Source organism: Mixophyes fleayi, chromosome 3 (genome assembly GCF_038048845.1).
Source record: "Mixophyes fleayi isolate aMixFle1 chromosome 3, aMixFle1.hap1, whole genome shotgun sequence".
Classification (NCBI taxonomy): Eukaryota; Metazoa; Chordata; class Amphibia; order Anura; family Limnodynastidae; genus Mixophyes; species Mixophyes fleayi.
In genome coordinates, this window is record NC_134404.1 from 149,825,230 (window position 1) to 149,848,006 (window position 22,777).

At 39.9% G+C, this 22,777-nt stretch overlaps 1 protein-coding gene across 1 annotated transcript in view; it reads left to right on the forward strand.

Annotated features, from left to right (window-relative positions):
* PHF3 (PHD finger protein 3) overlaps nucleotides 1-22,777 on the forward strand; it is a 70,083-nt gene that overhangs the window by 41,547 nt on the left and 5,759 nt on the right. The window contains exons 11-15 of the mRNA XM_075202575.1: nucleotides 1,966-2,104; nucleotides 14,108-14,297; nucleotides 15,811-15,967; nucleotides 20,450-20,539; nucleotides 22,188-22,383. Of these exons, the coding sequence (XP_075058676.1) occupies nucleotides 1,966-2,104; nucleotides 14,108-14,297; nucleotides 15,811-15,967; nucleotides 20,450-20,539; nucleotides 22,188-22,383 (772 nt within the window). The remainder of the gene's footprint in view (nucleotides 1-1,965; nucleotides 2,105-14,107; nucleotides 14,298-15,810; nucleotides 15,968-20,449; nucleotides 20,540-22,187; nucleotides 22,384-22,777) is intronic.

A 22,777-nucleotide genomic window follows, 5' to 3' on the forward strand; every position in this document is an offset into this window, starting at 1 on the left:
CCTAGAAAAATTACAGATTATGCAAAGAGGAGACATACAAAATACTAGGTTTTCTTACAGTCTTGAGGCCTTGTGCACATGAGTGTTAACAATGCCTGTTAAAAGTGGTAATAAAACCTTGTACTTTGGTTTTGCTTTTAACAGACCATTGAAAGCTTGTTGTCAACGCCTCCCTATAGGTTAGTGTACTAAGTACAAAGTGTGGATGCTGCAGGCAATGTTGAAATTGATGCAAATGAAAGTGCTTTGCAGAAAGTATGTGTGTGTTTACAGGTCCATTAGCTTACATTATATATGAACTCTCTTCATTAAAGGGTGTGAAGTAGGCTTTAAGAATGCACATAGCATGTGGGATTGTATCATCCTTGTGAGAGAGAACCTAAAACCGTATTCTCCTTTGCTAGGCACAATTAAGCAAAGAATAATGTTTGAGTTTTGAGAGACTTTAATAAACCAAAATCCATTGTATTTTATTTAATCTTGGCCACCTTCTATTTAATACTAAAACATTTTTTAATATAAGAACAATAAGATAAATACGCTTTTCAAATGCATTGTATATTCATTTTACCCTTTTTCTCTGACTCACCACTTAACCATTAACCTACTATCCCTCACTTTGTTTTCCATTACCTCTACCCCCTAAACTTGGCAATGATTAAAAATTCAGCAAAGGAGCTGCCGTTTGTACTGTAAATAAAAATGCAAATTTCTCAGTTGCACACATTTGCAAATGTATGTTAAGCCACCCGCCACTCCACGGCGCTTTTGCTCATAGGGTGCTCCAAACTAAACGGTGAGAGTCCCAAAAATTTGGGCGCCATACATATGTGTTTTTAAATTGAGAGCTAACTTACCAGGAGGTACCCCAGAAACCTCCAAATGGCAATACAGCAGCAGCACTCCCCATCAGCTACTGATACCAACATGCCTCTCAAACAAACAATACAGAAGTGGAAGTTGCACAATCAATTTATAGGCTCATAGCAGGTGCTTGAAAGGGCCTATAAATGAGCCTGTAAATGATCACTTCGACCCAGAGGTGGAAAGGATAGAAGAAATTTACCGAGTGAGTCTCAAATGAAGGGGCGGTTAGGAGATAAAAAGAATACCTACGCTGCCACTCAGAGCCGGGGACTGTGTGATGCATAGACCGCCAAAGGAGAGAGCAGAAAGGGGGACAGTGTTAGAACATGGGATCTAGGTTCCAGCTAGGACAGGGGGGCTGGGTTGAAGGAGCAAGACAATAAATGTCCATGAAGTTTGTCATATACTGATCTGGCATTTCAGACCACAAAGGTAAAGGAGATGAACTAAGGTGAGCTCTTCCTTTTGTAACCTCAAAAGTGAAATCCTTCTCCAGAAGAAGGTTGGATTCGGCTAAACGGTCATGGTTGCCATCAGCCGAGCATCAGATATTTATCAAGATATTTATTATGACTAGTTCATCTTTCATGTCTCCACCTTCCACTATATCTAATCATTCCAACTGTAGCACACCACCAGCAACTGTACAAAAATGCCAGTCGTCAATGGCCACTTTAATTTTGGTGGCTGATAAATGCCTCTGCCTTACATGAGCCGCAAACAATTTCCTCACCAGCAGCAGCAGTTGTTTTTGAATAATTGTTCCTCACACCTCATAAAATGTAAAGAAAATTTTTGTAACTTCTTTTTTAACTGAATTTCCCTTATGCCCATGGGAATTGTGGGAGTCATCAAACTAAAAATATGTCCACTCCAAGGTCCCTTTATTTCCTATATGTGTAGCACTCCTAAACTTACCAGTGTCAGCCTGTGAAGACACCTGGGCAGATACCTGGGTTTTGCCCTATTGCTATTTTCACCTAGTAATGGATTTGAATGTGATTGTGTGATGATGACTGACAGAATAAATATTGTGTTGTTTTTTTTTTATTTTTATTTTTTTGTTTTTTTTATACTTTATTTATACCTTCTCTGCAGGAATCTGTTGTTGTTGTTAAACCGTTAGAAAAAGAGGAAGAACTGCAAAAAGATAAAGATACACCTGTTGAAACAACATCAGACACGACAACACAGCACAAAAATCATCTCTTTGACTTGAATTGCAAAATCTGCACAGGTGATATTTTCATTTATTGCTATGTAGACAAATAAAGGGAAATTTAACGTTTTATCAACCTTCTTCAACACCAAAAACATATTTTCTGTTACTTTTAAGTGGAAAATTCCTCACTTAACTGATAAAATGGAGACTAACGACAAGAATCCCCACCACTCAGTAGCTGTTATCTCAACAACAGTTCCAGCATTGCTGAGATTTCAGATTTTCTTACCAGACGTGTTAAGTGGTAAATGTACTATTATTCAGGCACTAGAGAGAGTATCACACCGAATACCATTCTGCGAGTTGGGTGTTAATGTTTCATTATTGCAGTGAGTGGACCTTGTCTTTCATTTACAATCAACAAATAAAAGCTCAAACATGCTCCTAGAGTGAGTAAAGGTAATTTAGAAAGGGGAAAAAAGGAGCACTGAAACATTTCTGTTTGATAATGGAACAAAATAATATATGTAATAAATTAAATATTGCATCGTGAAAACAATTTCCTTGAGGTACTCTACAGCAGCCTTAATGAATAGGTTAATCCTTAATTGGCTAAGTAAAGACAGCAACAAAAGTTCATATCCCCAGAAGGTTTATACAGTGGTTGGACAGCGAATCAGGAATTTTGTAGTTTATTGTAAAATTTTGATAAAATAATGGCAAATATACATATTTTATACTTGATATAAACCCTTATTTTTTAATTTATTGGCTCATGCTAGGCGGTTTTTCCTCATAGCTGGTGTCCGCTTCGGTTACTTGACTGATCGACAAGCTCTAAACCCAAACTCTGTAAGGTACCTCCATACAGTTTTCAAAGAACCGTTAGCTCCTGCTTCCTTCCACTTTATCATCAGATGTTTTCCTGGCAATTTTCGGTTCTCTGTTGCAATTTTCTTGAGTAGTTTGTCCTGTCTTCGCGTAGTTTTATGACTGCTTTTGCGTTGGGAAAGTGATTTAACCATTTTGTGCTGCTACCCAGTAAAACAATATGGCAACAAACTGCCTAAATTAAACTATTATTTTGTATGTTCACATCATAGACTAAATCAGAACATATTTACTATATATTCACTATTTTTGATATACAAATATAAAAAAAAAACCCCAAAAGTTCAAAAATTCCCAATTCATTGACCAACCACTGTAGTGCGACTCCTACTTTGTTGTCTTTGAGTGACTTCCCAAGCTGTCTCTGAAATAAATAAACAGATACATGGAATTTGGGGCTGCCATGGAGTACTTCAAGGAAATTAAATTATTGGTGAGTATAATTTGCTTATTTCCTCCTCAGACACCATGGCAGCCTTAAGAAATGTACCCAAGAAATAAAACAGGGTGGGTCCAAGAAATCAAGCAAAAACTGATGAATCCATGCATATAAAATATTTTATTGATCAACTGTTTGAAGAATTTTCCTTCCAGACTGTGTGTCAGTTGAAGCTACAACATCCAGAAGGTAATGTCTGAAGAAGGTATGAAGCGATACCCAACCTTCTTCTTTGCATAGATCATTTACTGAAGCCTGAGCTCTGTGTGCCCAGGAGGTTGCCACCCCCCCTTCTGGAATGCGGCTTGTGTATTTTTTCTTTTTTATTCTTTGAAGTCTTTGAAATGACTTCTCGAATCCATCGTGCAAGAGTGCCTTTAGATAGAGCTTTCCCTTGACATGGACCTTCATTTTCTGAATTCCTTTGGTCTAGCATATGTAATATTTTCTCATTTCTTGATTGATATGAAATGTGAAAACTACCTTAGGCAATAAGGCAGTGTTTGTTCTTTGCACTGCTTTATCAGTGTACATGTAAAAAAAAAATGGTTCCTTACTCCATAAAACATTACGTTATTCAATTGTTCTAACATATGTAATTGCCTCTAAGAATGGTAGTGTAAGCCATTTAATTGAAACTTCATGTAAGAGTTCAAACGAATCTGAAACTAGAGCCTCCAAAACAAGATTAATGTCCCAAAGTGCCACAAATGATTTGATGCTAGGACAAATTTAGCCACTGGACAAATTCTTCCCACTAGATCATCTGACACCAATCTTGGCTTCAGGAATACGATAAATGCCGAAACCTGTACCATCATTGTACTAAGGGTAATTCCCTTCTGTATAACTTCTTGAAGGAAATCCAGGACCTGAGATATGTTTGCCACAACTGGATTGATCAATCTGGATTTGCACCAAACTCTAAAAGTTTTCTATAGTCTGTAATACACTGTGGAATAATTTTTCTTTCTTGCAATAATACCTTAATCACCTTTCAGAGATTCCTATACTCTTGAGCAACAAATGCTCAATCTCCACACCATCAAGGAGAGAGTCTCTGGACTCGAAAAATAGGCCCTTGATGCAGAAGAAGTGGTAGAGTCCAAGGTTGTTCTAGGAGCATCTCCCATGTTACTGCAAAACATTGCGGGTGAGACCAGAATGGGTCAGAAAGGTAAACATACCCCAGTTTGAAGTTACAAGAGCTTGTCAGAACACCTATTCACTGTGCTCTAGAGTCTTTGTGACAGGAGTAGAATTGCTCTGTTTTGGTGTTTTGACTTGTCGCCATCTGAGGGGCCCCGAAACCTTTCCACCAACTGTTAAAACTCCTCAGTGTGTAATGCTTACTCTCCTCGGTGGATCTACCGGCTGAGATAATGTGCTAACTTGTTCTTGCCCTCTACGTGAAGAGCCGACGGAGATCTCTGATTGTTTACTGTCCACTGTTAAAAACCCTGTCACCAAAGATTTGTTTCCTTGTTTATGAACGCCACTACCGTAAGTTTGTCTGACAAGATCTAAAGATGTTTATGTTGCAACTGAGGCACAAAATGCTGTATAGCATGCCACACTGCTCTTTCTTCCAGAATCTTTACATGCAGTTTTCCTTTTGAAGCTGTGCCCTTAGCAATACTTCGATGTGCAGATGAAAGCCCCAACCTTTGGAGTGTGAATCTCATTAACACAGTCCATTCTGGTTCTGAAAGGGATACTCCCCTTTCCTATTATGCTGGATCCTGACCCTAGTCGAGAGACTACCTTGTCCTCTTTGGAAGTCTTATAGTCTCATCCAGAGTTTCTAGGCTGCGATCCCACTGATCGAGTACCTCTAGTTGAAGATTATGCTGCCTTACCCATAGAATAATCTCCGTGGTTGAGGAAATCATACCTAAAAGCCTGAGACAATCCCTTATTGAAGATTGCTGTTGACACTAAATTTGATAAATCAGGTGTTCAATTCTCAAACATCTTTTCTCTGACACTGATGCTCTGTCTTTCACTGTGTCTGTCTATAGTCCCAGACATTGCAGCTGTTGCGAAGACACAAGACTCTTGATTGTATTTATGATCCAATTGTATTATTTTGGAAAACAGATTACTTTCAGTGCTTCGGTTATGGCACTGTGTTCTGAATGCCATATCATCAGAATATCATCCAGATAAAGCCAAACTGCAATTTCTTATTTCCTGAGAGAAGCCATAATAGCCACTAATACCTTGGTAAATGTTCTGGGAGATGCATAGAGGTAAGTCCTGTTGAGGAATCTGAGTTGGTGTTGCGTTGCAGTTGGTATGTGTGTGTATTGAATAAACTCAATGCCAAAATGTCATCATGAACAAATTGAGGCTTCTCAGATTGCCGAGTAGAAGCTGGTGCCTCTCTGAGGCTTCTAGAGAGTTTACCGGTTTCTCCATGAGTGTCTGTAAACTGCTGCATAATTCCAGCAGGGAATAATTTCCCAAAAACATTTTTCCTGTGTTTCACTTAAAACTTCTTGTAAACTTTGTTTTATAATATCCCCAACCTAGTGATCTTGTGTAGAGAGTGACTAGGCTACCGCATTCCTTGCAGCCTTACCCCCTATTAGGTCTGCTGGAGGTTGTATTAGCCAGGAGCCATTGTGATTTTCTTGGTCTTCTCCCTTCCTTTCTTCTAAATGAACGAAAAGGTTGTCTGGATTCATTTTCCACATATTGTCTAGCATACTGTTTGCATACTGTTTGCTAGGATGATGGGTTTGAGTCTCTTTAAAATGTTGTCTTGAAGAAGAAGCAGAATATCGTCTTCTAAAGTCCAGTGGCAAATTAGGTAATTTACCTTCTGACTTTCTCAACCCTATTATCCAGTTTGTCACCTAAAAGAAAATCCTCTTGAAAACGAAGCACATCGATTTTTATAACTCACAGCCAGAGGGTTCTCCTAGTCACATTGTTGAAGCTACACTTCTGGCGGAAAAGCATGATCATATCCGGTGATGCCTCTTAGTGGAAATCAGTTCCTAATTTCACAGTTTCCATATTCTTCAGCAAGTGTTACCTACTTCCATTTTCTTGAATGGCCTTATACAGATTATCCATCCACATTATCCATCCACATTCAGAGTGCTCCAGAGAACAAATCCTTCTCTGGGGCATGCCAGATTTAATTATTGTTCCTGAGGAGATATGAAGCTTTTTAAAACATTTCTCCATTTCCCTATCCATTGGGTCTCTTAATAGACCTCCATCTTCCAATGGGATAGCAGTTTTTGCCGAAAAACAAGTTACGACAGCATCAAATTAATGTCTCGCTTAGTGGTATCGGTTTCTTGTATTGAATATGTGTTATCATGTCTTATAAAATTGGATTGGCATTTCTCCAGTTGATCACATTCCTTATCCAGATGTTCTATAATGACCCGGTGTATTATAAACTCTTTGTTTTGCTGCTTATCAAAAGGTAGCTGCGATTGGCATGTCCTGTATTCCCATAATATTATGATGTCTAATCAGTACAACCACAATTTCAGGGTTTAATATAATGGGCTCCCCTTCTTCAATATCGGATGAGTCTTCCCCAAACAAATCTAGAGATCCACATGAAGAAAGTTCTTGTACAAATATCCAGTTCTGTACACGTCTGAGACCTGGTCCTTGACATGCTTGAATCTCTTCTTATGATATAGGGAGAAGGCCATGAAGATAATAAAACTAATCTTAACTTTGTGAACAAAACACCTCTAGCTGGGACTTAATTAGAGCGCATGTTTTTCGGCTTTTTTCGGGTCTGGTTCAAGATCCATACTGCCAGCTATATACGAGTATTCAACGATGCAAGCTGCGATAGTACTACCAGCTCTCCATGTAAGTGAGTGACCCCGAAGTGACATCCTCCACTCGGATCACGCTACCTGATAATGTGGCGCCTGCGCGTGTCTTTTTAATTTCCTCTGTTTAGACAGAGTACCAGCTTTTCCTACATTTACTATCTGATAGTGGTGGCACCATGGGCCAATTTTTGCTATCTATTTTAGTGTGCATGCCCACAGGGATTGGCACAGGGACATTTCGGATCTTTCCCAGGAATCATAGGTAAGCCCACATACATAACCAAATAAAAGACCTTAATACACTCACCACTCCCTTGCTCAGCTTTGAAGTCACAGAATAAAGATCATGAAAAAAGGTGGAGTCGCAGTATACATCTTCCACCGGTGTCAAATTTTGTTCCTGCTCTTGATCACTTGATTAAGAATTATCTTGTTTGTTGGGGTGTCCTGGAGTCTGAAGAGGAAAAATATTGTGTGTGTATATACTATCAGAGCAGTATTTATGATAAAAACTGAAAAATCTATAAAAACTTCTCACACTTGTGTATATATGTAAACATGATTTTCTATATAATAATGTGATATCTTTACAATTTCAAAAATGGTATTCGCAAAAATCCACAAACTGTATGCCACCACTGTTTCACTGATAATCCATAAATTCATTGCAATGATACGTAATCAGTTTTCATTGTAATTCTGCTCTAATAGCATAAAATATATTTGTTTATATGATGGATAATAAAATCATGATTTGATTTTTCTTGGAGTGCTATATTTATTACATATATTTAATTTGTTCCATTATCGATCACAACTTTTTGCTCTTTTATTTCTCTTCGAGGTGTCAATTACCTAATTTTTAGCACCAGTTCTTGTTTATGTAACTGGCTTATTAGGTAGTTGCTTGTGTTTGTAGAGAATCTATTTGGGTAAATTAGCTAGCCTTAAAACATGTAGAATATCTGTGCTCTGAAAGCTAACAAATATAAACATTTCTTTTGGTTAGCCAATAAAGATATCACTCCTATAATACTTTTGTCTTTTTTGACACGAAAGTATTCAACATCAAGTAGATTTTTTTGGGCTGACACGGTACTGCAGTAAAAAAAAATTTTTTTTATTGTGCTACACATTCTGATAATGGAAGATACCCCAATGTACCGAACACAGATGGATCTTAAAAACCTACTGAAGAAAGTGGCACAACTGAACAGCGACATCTTCTTCCTATCCAGATGCAAAGAGGAGAATCTTATTCCCAAAGGCCTCATAAACAGGAATCCAACTCGGCACAGCTACAATACTAATTTCTCACAAATACTTTGCTACAGATCATCTGAACGACTGCGAAATCACCTTATTGGACTCTTCTATAACAAGAGGAGAACTATCCAAGATAATATTTATTTCCTAAATACCACAATACAGGGACCTGTGTCATATCCAACCAGCAAAGTACTATGTGATTTCTTTAATAAATTGCAACATCACCTAATCATGAATAAGGAAAAGAAACTCAACAGACTAAGGATGAAAGCTGGTTTCAATGTGCCAGACAAAAAGCATAATTCACATAACAATTTGGATACATCGTCATCTGTTGCACGGTGGCTAAGTGGTTAGCACTTCTGCCTTACAGCTCTGGGGTCATGAGTTCAATTCCCGACCATGGCCTTATCTGTGAGGAATTTGTATGTTCTCCCTCTGTTTGCGTGGGTTTTCTCGGGGTGCTCCGGTTTCCTCCCACACTCCAGAAACATACTGGTAGGTTATTTGGCTGCTAACAAATTGACCCTAGTCTGTGTGTGTGTTAGGGAAATTAGACTGTAAGCCCCAATGGGGCAGGAACTGATGTGAGTGAGTTCTCTGTACAACGCTGTAGAATTAGTGGCGTTATATAAATAAATGGTTTGTTGTGAACCTCTCACAGTATGAGCCAAGCACAGTGGTGGAAAAGTGTTTTTATCCAGAGGCCTTACATTCTGTCCCACAAAACCTCTCGACACGGCTCAGTTTTGCAGTGATGGGGAGGAATTCTTCCGAAGATTGTGGCTAAAGGAAATCTTTTATGCCAAAACAGATATCCCATCACAAGCTGATACGCAACAAGAATATCCTTGAAAGAAAAAGAGGACGAACTGGACCTCACAGCCGAGACGCAACCAAACTATGGGAATATCCCTATATAAACTGTTTCAGAAATAAAGTAGTAAAATCTGAGATTTTGGACTAACACCACAAAGTGACGCACAGTCTCAATGTGGAGGAGAGGAAGGCTATAAAATCATTACAATCTAACAACAATATCATCATTAAACCAGCAGATAAGGGAGAAGCTGTAGAAATTATGAACATCAGATTACATTCAGGAAGCACACAGACTACTCTCGGATATAAAATACTACACTCTGATTATGGAAGACCCCACCAAACAACACACAGAAGAACTTATAAAGATCATAAATGATTTCAACCCTGGATCATCCTCTCTACTTGACCTTTATAGTGGACAATCCCAAAATAGGTAACTTCTACATGTTACCTAAAATTCATAAAGAAGGCAATCCAGGGAGACCGATAATTTCTGGTATTGGGACCTTGATGGAAAATATTTCTGGATGTATAGAGAATGTTCTAAACCCCTTGGTGAGACGTACACCTAGTTATATTCAGGTTACCACAGACATTCTCTGCAAACTTTCAGCCCTGGGTCCACTACCAGAAGGCTCAATACTGGCAACTATGGATGTGGAGTCTCTTAACATACCGCACAAGGATGGCATTGCTGCATGTCGACACTACCTTCAAATAAACAGTCTGGCCACAGAGCCGACCTTGCAGCTGATTAGGTTCGTACTTAATTATAATTACTTTTCTTTTGAAAAAAACATATACCTGCAGTGTATGGGAAGTGCCATGGATGTTATGGTATGTTACCTCAGTATGCTAATCTTTTCATGGCTAAACTAGAGGAGGAATTCTTATCAACTTGCACAATGAAACCTCTAGCATACTTCCGTTATATTGATAAATTGCATCTAATCTGGACGTGCTCTGAAGATGAGCTGCTGACTTTTCATAAAAACTTCAAAAAATCTCACCCAACCATCAGACTAACTCTTAACAATTATTATTATTAATTTTTATTTATAAGGCGCCACAAGGCGTCCGCAGCGCCGTACAGAGACAAACAAATTTCAATACAAGGGAGACAGCACAGTACAGTAAACAGTAAGCACAGCAACTCCGTAAGCTCAATGCACACCTAGAGAGGGCGGGGAAGGGGGAGGGAGGATCCGCAAATGACGGGGCCCAAGAAGGAGGGCGCGGAAGACAGGGAGACCCCAAGGGGGAGGAGGGAGCGAGAGTGGACGTGGGGTGAAGGACCCTCGAGGAGGAGGGCTAAGTAGCTGGAGAGCAGAGTTAGAAGTGGTGGAAACAGGAGGAGAGATGGCCCTGCTCAGAGGAGCGTACAATCTAAGGGGAGGGGTGGACAGATAGAGGGAGAGTAGGGGGACGGAGGCAGAAGATAAGGTAGGAAGTTAAGTGGGAGACCGAAAGGCTTTAAGAAAAAGGTGAGTTTTTAGGGCCCATTTGAAACTGGACAGATTATTGGAAGTTCTGATGGAGGGAGGGAGCTTGTTCCAGTGGAGGGGGGCAGCGCGGGCGAAGTCTTGGATACGCGCGTGGGAGGAGGTTATAAGGGGGGAAGAGAGGCGACGGTCAGAGGAAGAACGGAGGGGGCGGGATGGAGCATGAATAGAGAGGAGGGTGGAGATGGAGGGCGCAGATGTAGGGCGCAGTGGAGTTGGCGAGGGCCTTGTAGGTGAGTGTGAGGAGCTTAAAGAGGATTCTGAAGGTGAATGGGAGCCAGTGAAGTGCTAGGTAGAGGGGGGAGACAGAAGAGGAGCGGCGAGAAAGGAAAATAAGCCTAGCGGCATCGTTAAGAACTGATCGAAGGGCATCGAGATGAGAGTGGGGGAGGCCAGTGAGGAGGAGGTTGCAGTTGTCCAGGCGGGAGATGATCAGAGAATGGATAAGGCATTTGGTGGCATTTTGGGAGAGGAAGGGCCGTATGCGAGCGATGTAACGCAGCTGGAAGCGGCAGGATTTAGCAAGAGAGAGGATGTGGGGGCCAAAGGGGAGAGAGAGGAGTTGAGGATGACACCAAGGCAGCGAAGTTGGGGGACAGGGGAGATAGAGGTGTTGTCGACAGTGATGGAGAGGTCAGAAGGGGGATGAGGTATGAGAGGGAGGAAAAACTATGAGCTCAGTTTTGGCAAGGTTAAGTTTGAGGAATTGAGAGGACATCCATGAGGAGATGGCAGAGAGGCAGGCGGACACCCTAGAGAGGAGGGAGGGAGAGAGATCAGGAGAGGAGAGGTATAGTTGAGTGTCGTCAGTGTAAAGGTGGTAGCTGAAGCCGAAGGAGCTGATGAGTTCACCCAGGGAGGACGTGTATAGAGAGAAGAGTAAGGGTCCCAGAACAGAGCCCTGAGGGACCCCGACTGGAAGGGTGGACGGGGGGGAGAGAGACCCAGAGGTGGTAACAGAGAAGGATCGGTGAGTAAGGTAAGAGGTGAACCAGGACAGGACTGGGCCGGAGAGGCCGAAAGACTGGAGGATGTGAAGGAGGAGGGGGTGGTCAACGGTGTCGAAGGCTGCAGAGAGGTCAAGGAGGATGAGAAGGGAGAAGTGGCCCCTGGCTTTAGCAGAGAGGAGGTCATTGGTGACTTTAGCCAGGCAGTTTCAGTGGAGTGGAGGGGGCGGAAACCAGACTGGAGAGGATCAAGGAGGGAGTATTTAGAAAGGTAGGAGGTGAGACGGCTGCAGACGAGCCGCTCAAGAATTTTGAAGGCAAAAGGGAGAAGAGATATGGGGCGATAGTTCGAGAGAAAAGTGGGGTCGAGATTAGGTTTCTTAAGAATGGGGGATACGAGAGCATGTTTGAAGGAGGAGGGGAAGATGCCAGTGGAGAGGGAGAGATTAAAGAGGTGAGCGAGGGGGGAGCAGGTGGTGGGGGAAAGGGAGCGAAGAAGATGGGAGGGGATGGGATCCAGGGGACAGGTAGTGGGGAGGAGGATGAAATGAGAGAGTGGACTTCCTCGCCGGTGGTGGGACGGAAGGAGTTGAGGGGAAGGACGGAAGAGTGGGAGGGGTGGAAGAGAGAGTGGAGGAGGAGATTTCAAGTCGGATGGCCTCGATTTTAGAGGAGTAGGAGGTGAAATCGGAGGCAGTCAGGGAGGAGGGAGGGGGGGGAGGGAGAGTGCTGAAGGTGGCGAAGAGGCGGCAGGGGTTAGAGGACTGGGAAGAGATGGATTTAAAGAAAGATTGTTTAGCGAGTGAGAGGGCAGAGCTGAAGGATGAATTTAAAGTACTGCTCACGATCTCCGATACATTTCCTGGACATGACCCTATACAATAAAAACAATACTATACAAACCTCAGTCTATCATAAACCTACAGGCCACCCAGCGTATCTGAGATGGAACAGCTTTCACCCAGGACACATAAAGAAGTCCATCATTTACAGCCAAGCTCTGAGATACATTCGGATTTGTTCAGACAGTGAAGACAGAGACCACCACCACCTGCTATCACTGAGGAATACATTCCTACAACAAGGATACCATCCAATAGTTATAGATAACCAGAGCCACAGGAATACCAAGGAGTAGCCTCCTGGATTACAAACAGAAGGAGGACAACCGCAGGGTTCCCCTAGTGGTCACTTACAATCCCCACATGAACATCTTGGGTAAAATTGCTGCTGATCGTCAGCGCATATTTCAGAAAGACAATAGACTGAAGGAAATATTCCCAGATTCACCTCTCCTTTCTTACAAACAACCTCTGAACTTAAAAAATCTCCTCGTTAGAAGGGCCCTCTCATCACCATCAGAGACTGGCACCTTCCCTTGCAAAAACAAAAAATGCAAAACCTGTACCCATGTCCTACTAACAAACACAGCCCACAAACCCAACACACAACGGGACTATAAAATCATTGACACATTCTCATAGACATCCTCCCAATGTGGTGTACAAGGTGCCCTAAGGCAATCTATATTGGAGAGACCAAGCAGAAACTACAATCCAGGATGAATCTACACAGACACACAATAAAGAAGACTCTGGACACCGCCGTTGGTAAACACTTTTCTGCACCAGGACACAGTGTGACAGATTTAAAAAAAAACTTTCAGTATTAAGACTTTTGTTGTTTTTTTTGGGTTTTTTTTTTTTTACATGACAGGGAGAGAAAAATATGGGAATTCAAGTTAAGAACATTCCAGTCATTGATTCAAGGACTCAACCTAACACCTGGATTTATGATCCACTGCATGGATACACTTCACATTCTACAGCAGAGTTGACTCCAGGGGGTAAATGTATTATCGTCCGGTTTTGTCAACTCGCGGGAGTTCGGCAAGTTGACAGCTTAAATTTAAAGCGGCGCTGCCTTGTAAAGCTCTGTTAAATTTGCACAGAGCTTATTATATGTAGCTTACAATTCAAACAAAATACCAACATTTACAAAAACATAGGTACTTCCTAACAACATATTTACATCTAAATGATGAGCTTATCTTTATGAGTTTAGGTGTAACTTAATACAGAAAACATTCCCAATTTGATAGTGGGACAAGGAGGAGTTGTGCCCAAAAGAGGGGCCTGTGTTGTTCCAAGTTTATTTTCTCTTTAATAAGTAAACTTATTATTTCAGGTACTGAATAAACAATCTGAAATTAAAAAACAAGTTAGGAATATTTTGTCCTATATACATCCAATGAAAATTTGTTTTTTCATTATAAGTATTGTCATTCATGAAAGAGAAATTTGATTTTTCATTTTTTTGCATTTATTTATACAAAAATTGTACTCTTGTAATGAAGAGGAATATAAACTGAGTTTACCTTTTATTTAAAGGCCGAATGGCACCTCCTGCTGAAGATCTGTCACCTAAGAAAGTAAAAGTATCGATGGGTGTAATGCATAAACAATCTGACAATGAAGCTGATAACACAACAGAAGTACTATCCTCTGGTTCTCTGAATATAGATATATTAGATGCAGAGAAACCTGAATCCCCAAAGGAAACATTTTTTCCAGCTGCAAGGTAATAGTTGTTGGTCGTGCCAGAACATTTGAATTTCTAAAGATTTTTGACTGTAAAAGCTTTATTATTAGAGGACCTGTCATCAGATCAGTGGTATTACTACTTTTAATTTCCAACATTGTGCCTTGTAGTTAGCACAAAAGGTGTCTCCTAGGAAAGCTGTTTTCCCAGAAGAGAGCATTTTATTCACTGCAATGTGCTTCCATCTAGTTTGACTTTCTGCAGTCTGCATAGCAGGAAAGCCATGAGGTATACAGGAGCCATTGCTGTGACCATAGGGCTGAATTTGGATGATAGAGTAAAATACTTGCTGCTAGACTAGCTTCTTCTCTACATTACAGCTCTCCTTCTGTGTGGTTTAAAGGGAAGACAGCCCGGAAACCCGTTTTTGTTTCTCTAACTGCGCAAGACCCAATGAATTACAGTAAAAATATATATCAGTGAGCCATGTCACAGGTCCTTTTAAAGAAAACAACTAGGTGTGCAGAATCATGCTATTTACATAGAATGCGAGCATATTTATGTTAATAATCTGCAGATCATAATTTACATGGTTTTCTTTAACATTTTTAATAACAAGCATTTCATAGAACACAACATTATGACATTCATGAAATCAGTAGTAGCAGCATCTCAGGGACAATTTCAGTAATTTCTGAGAACATCTAGCCAGAATTTGGCAATAACTTCTCAGGTTTAATCCAAATGGGGACACACTACAATATCTTGATTGCACATAATGCAGGTTTTTTCATGGACTTGGCCCAGTCAATGATGGATCCAAACATTTTTGTGGATATATTTGATAGTTATATACTGAACTTCCCCCAACATTCCCCTATTGCTCATTCTCAGGGGCCCCATGTCAATGTTCAACTTCACACAGGCATGGGTAATAAACACCAAGCACATTTTGTTTAATAGCTGGAGCAGATATACAGCTTACGTAATCATATAAATTTGCAACAGTTCATCCAGGTAGGAGGCAGAGCGTTGTATAGGGAAAATGAAAATTGTCAAGTAAGAATTTATATACTGTTATCAATGTACAAAGTGATTACATGCTCCTAAAATAGCTGTTGGTACCAGGCTTCGTGCAGTCCAGTAATATTAAAGATAGAAATAGGCGTTCATTGACTATGAAAAATATTTTTTATGTTCAATATAATGCCTTTTTGTAAAGATATAGATAGATGTCTCTAATAATTGCCAATGTCCAGTAATGCAACTACTGGCAATATAACGTGTCATGTGATGGATTTTTGTGTAGTTTATTGTATTAAAATGTATGTTAAAGTAAAGCTAGAGTGCTGGATCATTTCTCCTTTGAAAATAAAGCATCATTTATGGTATAATATTTTCATTTTGAAATGTAAAAATAAATACCTGTGTCTTAAATTTTAATCCACAAGTAATGTTCTGCTTTACTGATGAAAGTTTGACAAGTTTAAATTTCTTCTAATTGTAAATATGTATATCTTTTTTTTTTTTTTTCCCCTTAATCCTTTTATAGCTCGGATTCTTTTAATATTACTGACACAGCTGAAGATGAATCTACCTTTTTGGCCCGGTTAAACTACATTTGGAAAGGATTTCTTAATATGCCTTCTGTGGCAAAATTTATCATTAAGGCTTATCCTGTATCTGGATCGCTAGAGCATTTAACAGAGGTATATAATTGTAATTACATTTGAAACCGTAATAGTCCTCAATACAGTGTTTGAAACTGTATACATGTTCTTTTTATTCATTATACCCTTTTCTCAAATGTAAAACATATTTCTTTCAACTTTTGCTTAGACCATTTGGTTTCCATTTGTATGGGTTGACACTGCATATTTCTACTCATGAACTTGGATAAGATTATATCCCGCATGAGGGAAGGGGAAAGATGAGTTCCTTTCTATCTGTTAATGCCCCAATACCTATGGTCCCTAAATTTTTCTCCTTTCATTACTCGGGGAAAGCAAGAAGTCAGATTTCCCAGAGGGCAATCTTCTGCTCCTCGTGGAAGTCAGCAGAGGGAAAAGCATGCTTGGATAGCTAAGCTTCCAGTTCACAATTTCTCAAATAGAACCTCATATATATATGTACATTCCCCACTTCCCTGCTCTTCCCCACTTCCCTGCACTCCACACACTTTCCACTTCCACAAACAGCACCCCGGTTATCTGCACAAACTCTTCCCTTAACTCACCTTGATGCCCCGCTTAGCTTCTTTGGCTGGTTTCTGTAGGCTCCTCTGCTGAAACCATTGTGGACGTGACCTAATGATGTCATGACGCTATCATCTTAAAGGGGCAGGGAGCAGCATTGAGCATGACAGACAGGCTGTGAACTTCCGTGGTGGGGAATAGTCTGTTTATCTTCTGGGACCGGTGGTTCGATTCCACCTGCGACACCTGGGTGAGAGGAATCGTAAGTCATGGATACATGATAGATCTCCTGAAGTCCCCACTCAGACAGTTTTTTACCACAATCCTTCCTGGATACAAAACAGTGTTTTTATCTATGATGTATCCACTACTTAAGATTCTATGCGGGAAGCCATCCAATCATTGACCAATACAGGGGTAGTCATTACAGTCTGGGATGAGCAGAAGGGGTTGGGTTTTTACTCAAATCTCCTTTTATTCAGAAACCGTCCGAATTCTTTCTTCCCGTTCTGAACCTGAAATCCCTAAATATAAAGCATCAAGTGGACAGTTTCAAGATGGACTCCTTGAGGTTTTTCATATACAGCATGGAACATCAAGGATGTGTATTTGCATGTTTTAAATTGTGAGGGGGACACCAGTGCCGCCTTAGATTTGCTGTTCGATCCCATCACTTAAAGGGCCATCTTAAAGGGCCAGGGAGCAGTGTTTATCTAGCACCCTAGATTAGATGGTGGTGGTACTGGTTCACTCGGGCGGTAACATAGGAGTAGAGTGGAAGTTTAATGTCTGACAGAGCCGGGCGGTAAGTAAAAATAGCCAAGAGGATTGCCCATGAGGAGAATACTTCTTAGGGAAAATGATTCCACTCAAGGGAGTTCCAGATTGATTTAATATTGAAATGGAACAAGTCACACCATCATATGACCTGCCAGTTCATTAGATTATCTGAAAAAAATTTGGCGGTCTATTCTCTGGTCGCTGAAGGTTGATAACTTCAACAGGGATTGCCCCTTCACCATCTGTGATTGAACAGTCGTGACAATGGACCGATGGGGGGCACACTTCATTGCACCTTTCATGGTCTCTGGACTCCTGAGGAGTGAAAGTTACCTATTAATGTACTAGAGCAATGTTGCCAAAGGTCACCAGTTTTTGTGAGGAAAGGTCACCAGTTTTTGTGAGGAAGGACAATAAAGATCCTGTCAGACATTGCCACGACTGGCTTTTCTCAATCATCTAGGAAGGCACGAGAGCTCCTTTGCCATTATGCAACGAGCAGAATGTAATGTTCCAGCTATCGTGGTCGTCATTGCAGAGGTGGAAAACTGAGAAGCAGATTGTATTTTTTCAGAAGGCATACCTTACACCCCTGGCAATGGTCTTTTCATCTGTAAGTCTTTTAACAGATTGTGGAAAGATGGGGTCAGCCAAATGTCGGCAAGATGGCATCTCAGTTGAACCTCAAGGTGCAGCGCGTTTTCTTCAGGTTGTGTGATCAGAAAGAGGTGTTGTCAGTTCCTTGGAACTTTTATCTGATTTAGCTGTTCAAAAAATGAAAATGAGCGTCTTCAAGGGTTTATGGTGGCATCGGACTAGCCAAGAAGCTTGTGGTACACAAACATTTTCTACATGGCAGTGGGCCTGTTGTGGCATTTGCTTCCAAGACAAGACATGTTAAGTCTGGAGTCTTTCTTAACCAAAGTTTATATCTACTGGCTCTAATGCCTTAGCTGTTGAAGTCATGATACTTAGAGCTAACGGTTTTCTCCGTCAGCGGGGTTTAGACCATGCATAAGACGAGGAACCCAGTTTCAGCCAAATATCACAGCGTGTGAAAGTAAGGGGATACCTCTCCTTTTTCAATTAATATGTCTACTTTTTTTTTTTTTTTTTTGCAGAATGATTGGGGTCTTGAGACTCTCTGGAGTTTCAGGTTTTGTCCCTCTGTGTTTTCTTTCAAAGAAAACTTGCACGTTTACTATAAGTGCAGACTTTTACAGGGAGTGGTGCATGTGCATCTCCCCTAAACCACCCTATTGCTCCTTGGGATCTCATCCTGTTGAGAGCCTTTTAGCATCCTTCTTTCAAACCTTTGGATTCAGTGGAGTTAAATTTCCTTTCCTGGAAGACCATCTTTTTTTTTTTTTTTGGCTATTTCCACAGCTAGGAGAGTTTCAGAGCTAGGCATCTTCTAGGCCTTTTTGTTTTATCTTTTGTGAAGACAGGGCTCTTCTTTTTTTATTGTTTGGAACCCAATGTGGTCTCCAAGATCCACCTACATCAGGGCGTTGTGATTATGGCTTTAGCCAGTGGTAGGTGTCCAGAAGAAGAATGCTCTCTTCACTCTCTGGATGTTGTCAGAACTTTGACGACCTTAGTTCATAGTACCTTTTGAAGTGTGCTGGACGGATGACCTTTTGATCCTCTGATGCCCGCAAGAGGTTGACAAGCATCCGGACAGAACATTTATCTGACTTACATTGGGGCAGGAAAGCCAGTTCCCAGAAAGTGACAACACATTTTTATCAGATCAACGGGAGCCTCAGGAGCAGCACATGCCATTGGCTGGGCAGCTTTGTTGGGTGGGCCACCTGCTCTTCGGTCTACATGTTTCTCAGATTCAACATATTTGCCGACAGTGTTCCAGTTTCCAGTATATGGTTGATGAAGAATCCGGTTTTTTTATTCCCAAACTCCAGTGCTGATCCTCTATACCCCAATGTTATAATATCCCCCAGTGGAAGTAAGTATAGAAAAATACCTTTTTTATTTAAAAAAAATATATATATTAAAATAAAAAAAGTGCGGACTACCCTCTTTAAATTGAGGGTTCCCCTGTTTATTTCATAGCTGGGGGTGAGTTCTGAGATCAACCCTTCTATTTCAGTGTTATTTATTGTCTGCTGTTTAAAAGTGATTACCAGGCAATAACAGGAGCACACCCTTGTTTGCTTGAGGGAACTTTTATGGCCCTCCCTACTATCTACATTAATGTATATTGCTTGTTGATAAAAAAAAATTGGTCAGCAGGCAATTACTAAATAGGAACACTGTTGTTTGAAAGACGGGACTTCCAAGCAAGGGTATCCAATGTTTTTTGAGTCTGGGACCGAGAGATCAAGGCGCTAAAAAGAACCACACCATATATGCTTATCACTGTTTGTTGCCTGGGGTGCATATGTACCTGTTGTCACAAAGTGCACACTTGACCATCACACCCAATAGAGACAACAGTGCTGCATGGATCACTTGTGTAAGGAAAATCAGCCCTGCTTTTATAATTGTTTATTACTATAATACAGTGAACTGTGTATGTGGAGTGTTTTTTTTTTTTTGTCTTGTGCTTCTCCACTGAACAGGTTCTATTAAAAATATAGGCCTTCAGTGGAGAAGTACATTTCTAGGTGCACTCCAAGCACTGTATTAAAGCTTCACACTGACTTGTGTAATAAAAACAGCCCTGATGTTCCATCTGGCTTTTTAAGGCATAAATAAGGCGTGCACAAAGCAGTAGTTCAGGAGAAAAAAAGAAAACTTTATTCAGTTGAAGGAGGTGCTGCTAATGGGGTAATAGGTTGAGCCTTGATGTGTTGTTTACAGTATACCTCTTAAAGATTTTTCTGTATCTGCACATCAAAGCACACTTTCAGTGTGCAGAGACTTCTCCTGAGTGGAGAGATGAGGTGTGGATCATCTAGACATGCAGTTCAAAATCGAAAGTGGTTTGCGGTGTGCTTCAAGTGCGCATTGTAAATGAGGCCCCCACTGTTTTTTGGGATAGGTAATTGTTCAATATAAGAACAAAAAAATCAGAATTCATATTTGTGTATTTTATGCAGTGTATTGTTGGAGACATTTATATGCATCAAAACATAGTTATATTCATATGTATACATTTTCTAAAATATATATGTGTGAATGTCGGTATTATTTTATTCTTGTACCAAATGATTTTGTAAATTTTGAATCTTGAAAATGTTTTCATCCATGTAGGACCTACCTGACAGCATCCAAGTAGGCGGAAGGATTTCGCCACAGACAGTTTGGGATTATGTAGAAAAGATAAAGGCCTCTGGAACAAAGGTATTAGAATTATTATGCACTTTTGCCAAACAAAAACATATTAAAAGCTGTATTCTACAAACATCTGGGGACGTTGTAATATGTTGGGATTTTCACTCTCTTTGACATTTTTTCAATTTTCATTTTCTTACATCATGGAATCAAATTAGATTACCACTGATCATCACAAAATACTTAGCAATGTCACATAGCAAAATACACAAAGTTAATGTGTTTTTTTTTGTCACAAATGCAATAAATATAAAGTATTCACCCCACTTGTTTTAATACATGGTAGAAGCATGTCTAGCTGTATTTACAGCTGTAAGTCTATGTTGGTAAGTCTACCAGCTTTGCACATCTGGGCACTGCAGATTTTGCCCACTTTTCTTAAAATATTGGTGTATATCCATCAGGTTGGATTACTAAAAATTGTAAATTGCAATTTTCAGTTCATTGTGCATATTCATGATATGATTTGGGCTTTGACTGGGACTATTCAGGACTTTTATATTTTTAGTATTTAAGATGCGGGCTTGCTGTATGTTTAGGGTTATTGTTGTACTGAAATATAAATGAAATATAAATGATCTCCCAACTCCTATGTCTATTGCAACAAGGTTACAGCAAGGTTTCCTTCAAGATTTGACTATATCTTGCTTCATCAATCCTCTAAAGCAAAAAAGCATTCATAGTGATAGTGTTCTTGGGCTGGTGTTTTGTGATTTAAGTGCAGTGTAAGCCTTCCATTAATCATAGCACTTGGCATGGCGCCCAGAAAGTTCACTCTTGTTCTCATCAGACCATAGAATTTTCTGACTTGGTATGATGGTCTTTCTGGCAAACTCTAGGCGAGTTTTCTTCAACAACAACTTTACCTTTTCCCATTAAATGCAGATTTGTGAAGTTCCCTGGCTATTGTCTCATGAACAGTTTTCCCCATCTATATGTAAATATGTTAGACTTCTTGGTGACCCTCCCTGACCTTCTTGCACCAAAGCGCAATTTTCATAGATGGCCTATTCCAGTCATTTTCATAGTAATTACGTATTCTCTTCATGTATTTATGATGGTCCTGACAAGTCTTTGGCGGATAGTAAATGTTTTTGAAATCTCCCCCGGATGATTGGCTGCTTTTTAGTAACCTTTTCTCAAATGTGCTTAGAATTTTTTTTGATTTTTATTCTATTTTAATCTCATGTTGTAAGAAAATAAAATGTAGTTAATACATATAAAGGTGAACTTAGGTGGAAAATATAAGCAAAGTGGTGTTGCTTACAGATGTAACACCCAAGCACCAATTAGACTGATTCACCCATCATGGGACCAATTTTCTATTCAGAGCATGTTATTCATCGTTGCACAGTACTCGCTCTTCCCCTGATTTTGCCCTTAGTACCTGCAGCTATGTATTATGAGAACCTATTTGTAGATAACAAATATCACTAGCAATAAAAAATATCAAAAAGACAAGATGTAGGCCAAGAAGGTATCATTTACTTATCAAAACCACAGCATGATCACATTTTCCCAGGAGCAAGGCAGTGAGAATGAGAAGTCTATAAATCTAAGAACACATCGTTCATAGACTTCCATCTGTCAGTATACATGAAAGATATGTGCTATGGTTTCAGCAGGAGTTAATTAAATGATTTGTTTTTATGTTTAGGAAACCTGTGTAATACGCTTCAGTCCGGAGACCGAGGAAGATCAGATATCTTATACATTGCTATACTCTTACTTTAGTAGCAGGAAACGTTATGGGGTAGTAGCAAACAACATGAGGCTGGTGAAAGACATGTATCTCATTCCCTTAGGTGCCTCAGAAAAAATCCCACATTTTTTTGTACCTTTTGATGGACCTGGTAAGTTTTAAACTTTTTAATAGTCGTGTTTTCTTTGTAGTTTAGCATTATGTATTTAAAAAGTAAATTATTGCAAGCTTATGTGTTGATTGATTTCCAACAACACTGAAAATATATTTATAAGGCTGCTCTAATTCTGAAATTTAAAATTAGAAAGTCAGCCATTTTTATCCTGACTTAGTTGTTGACTGAATCTTACATATAATTGGAGATATCCCACTTCATATTTTTTACATTAGTTTGACAGATACAAAATAAGTTGATTATTTTGCTGAAAGTTTCCATTACATTTTTCAAAATTCTTTTTGCGCAAATTATACCATGTTTACTTTGTCAAAGGGCCGTTATTGTTTTCAGTAATTAGATAATCTTCTTTTTTAACTATGTAAACTCA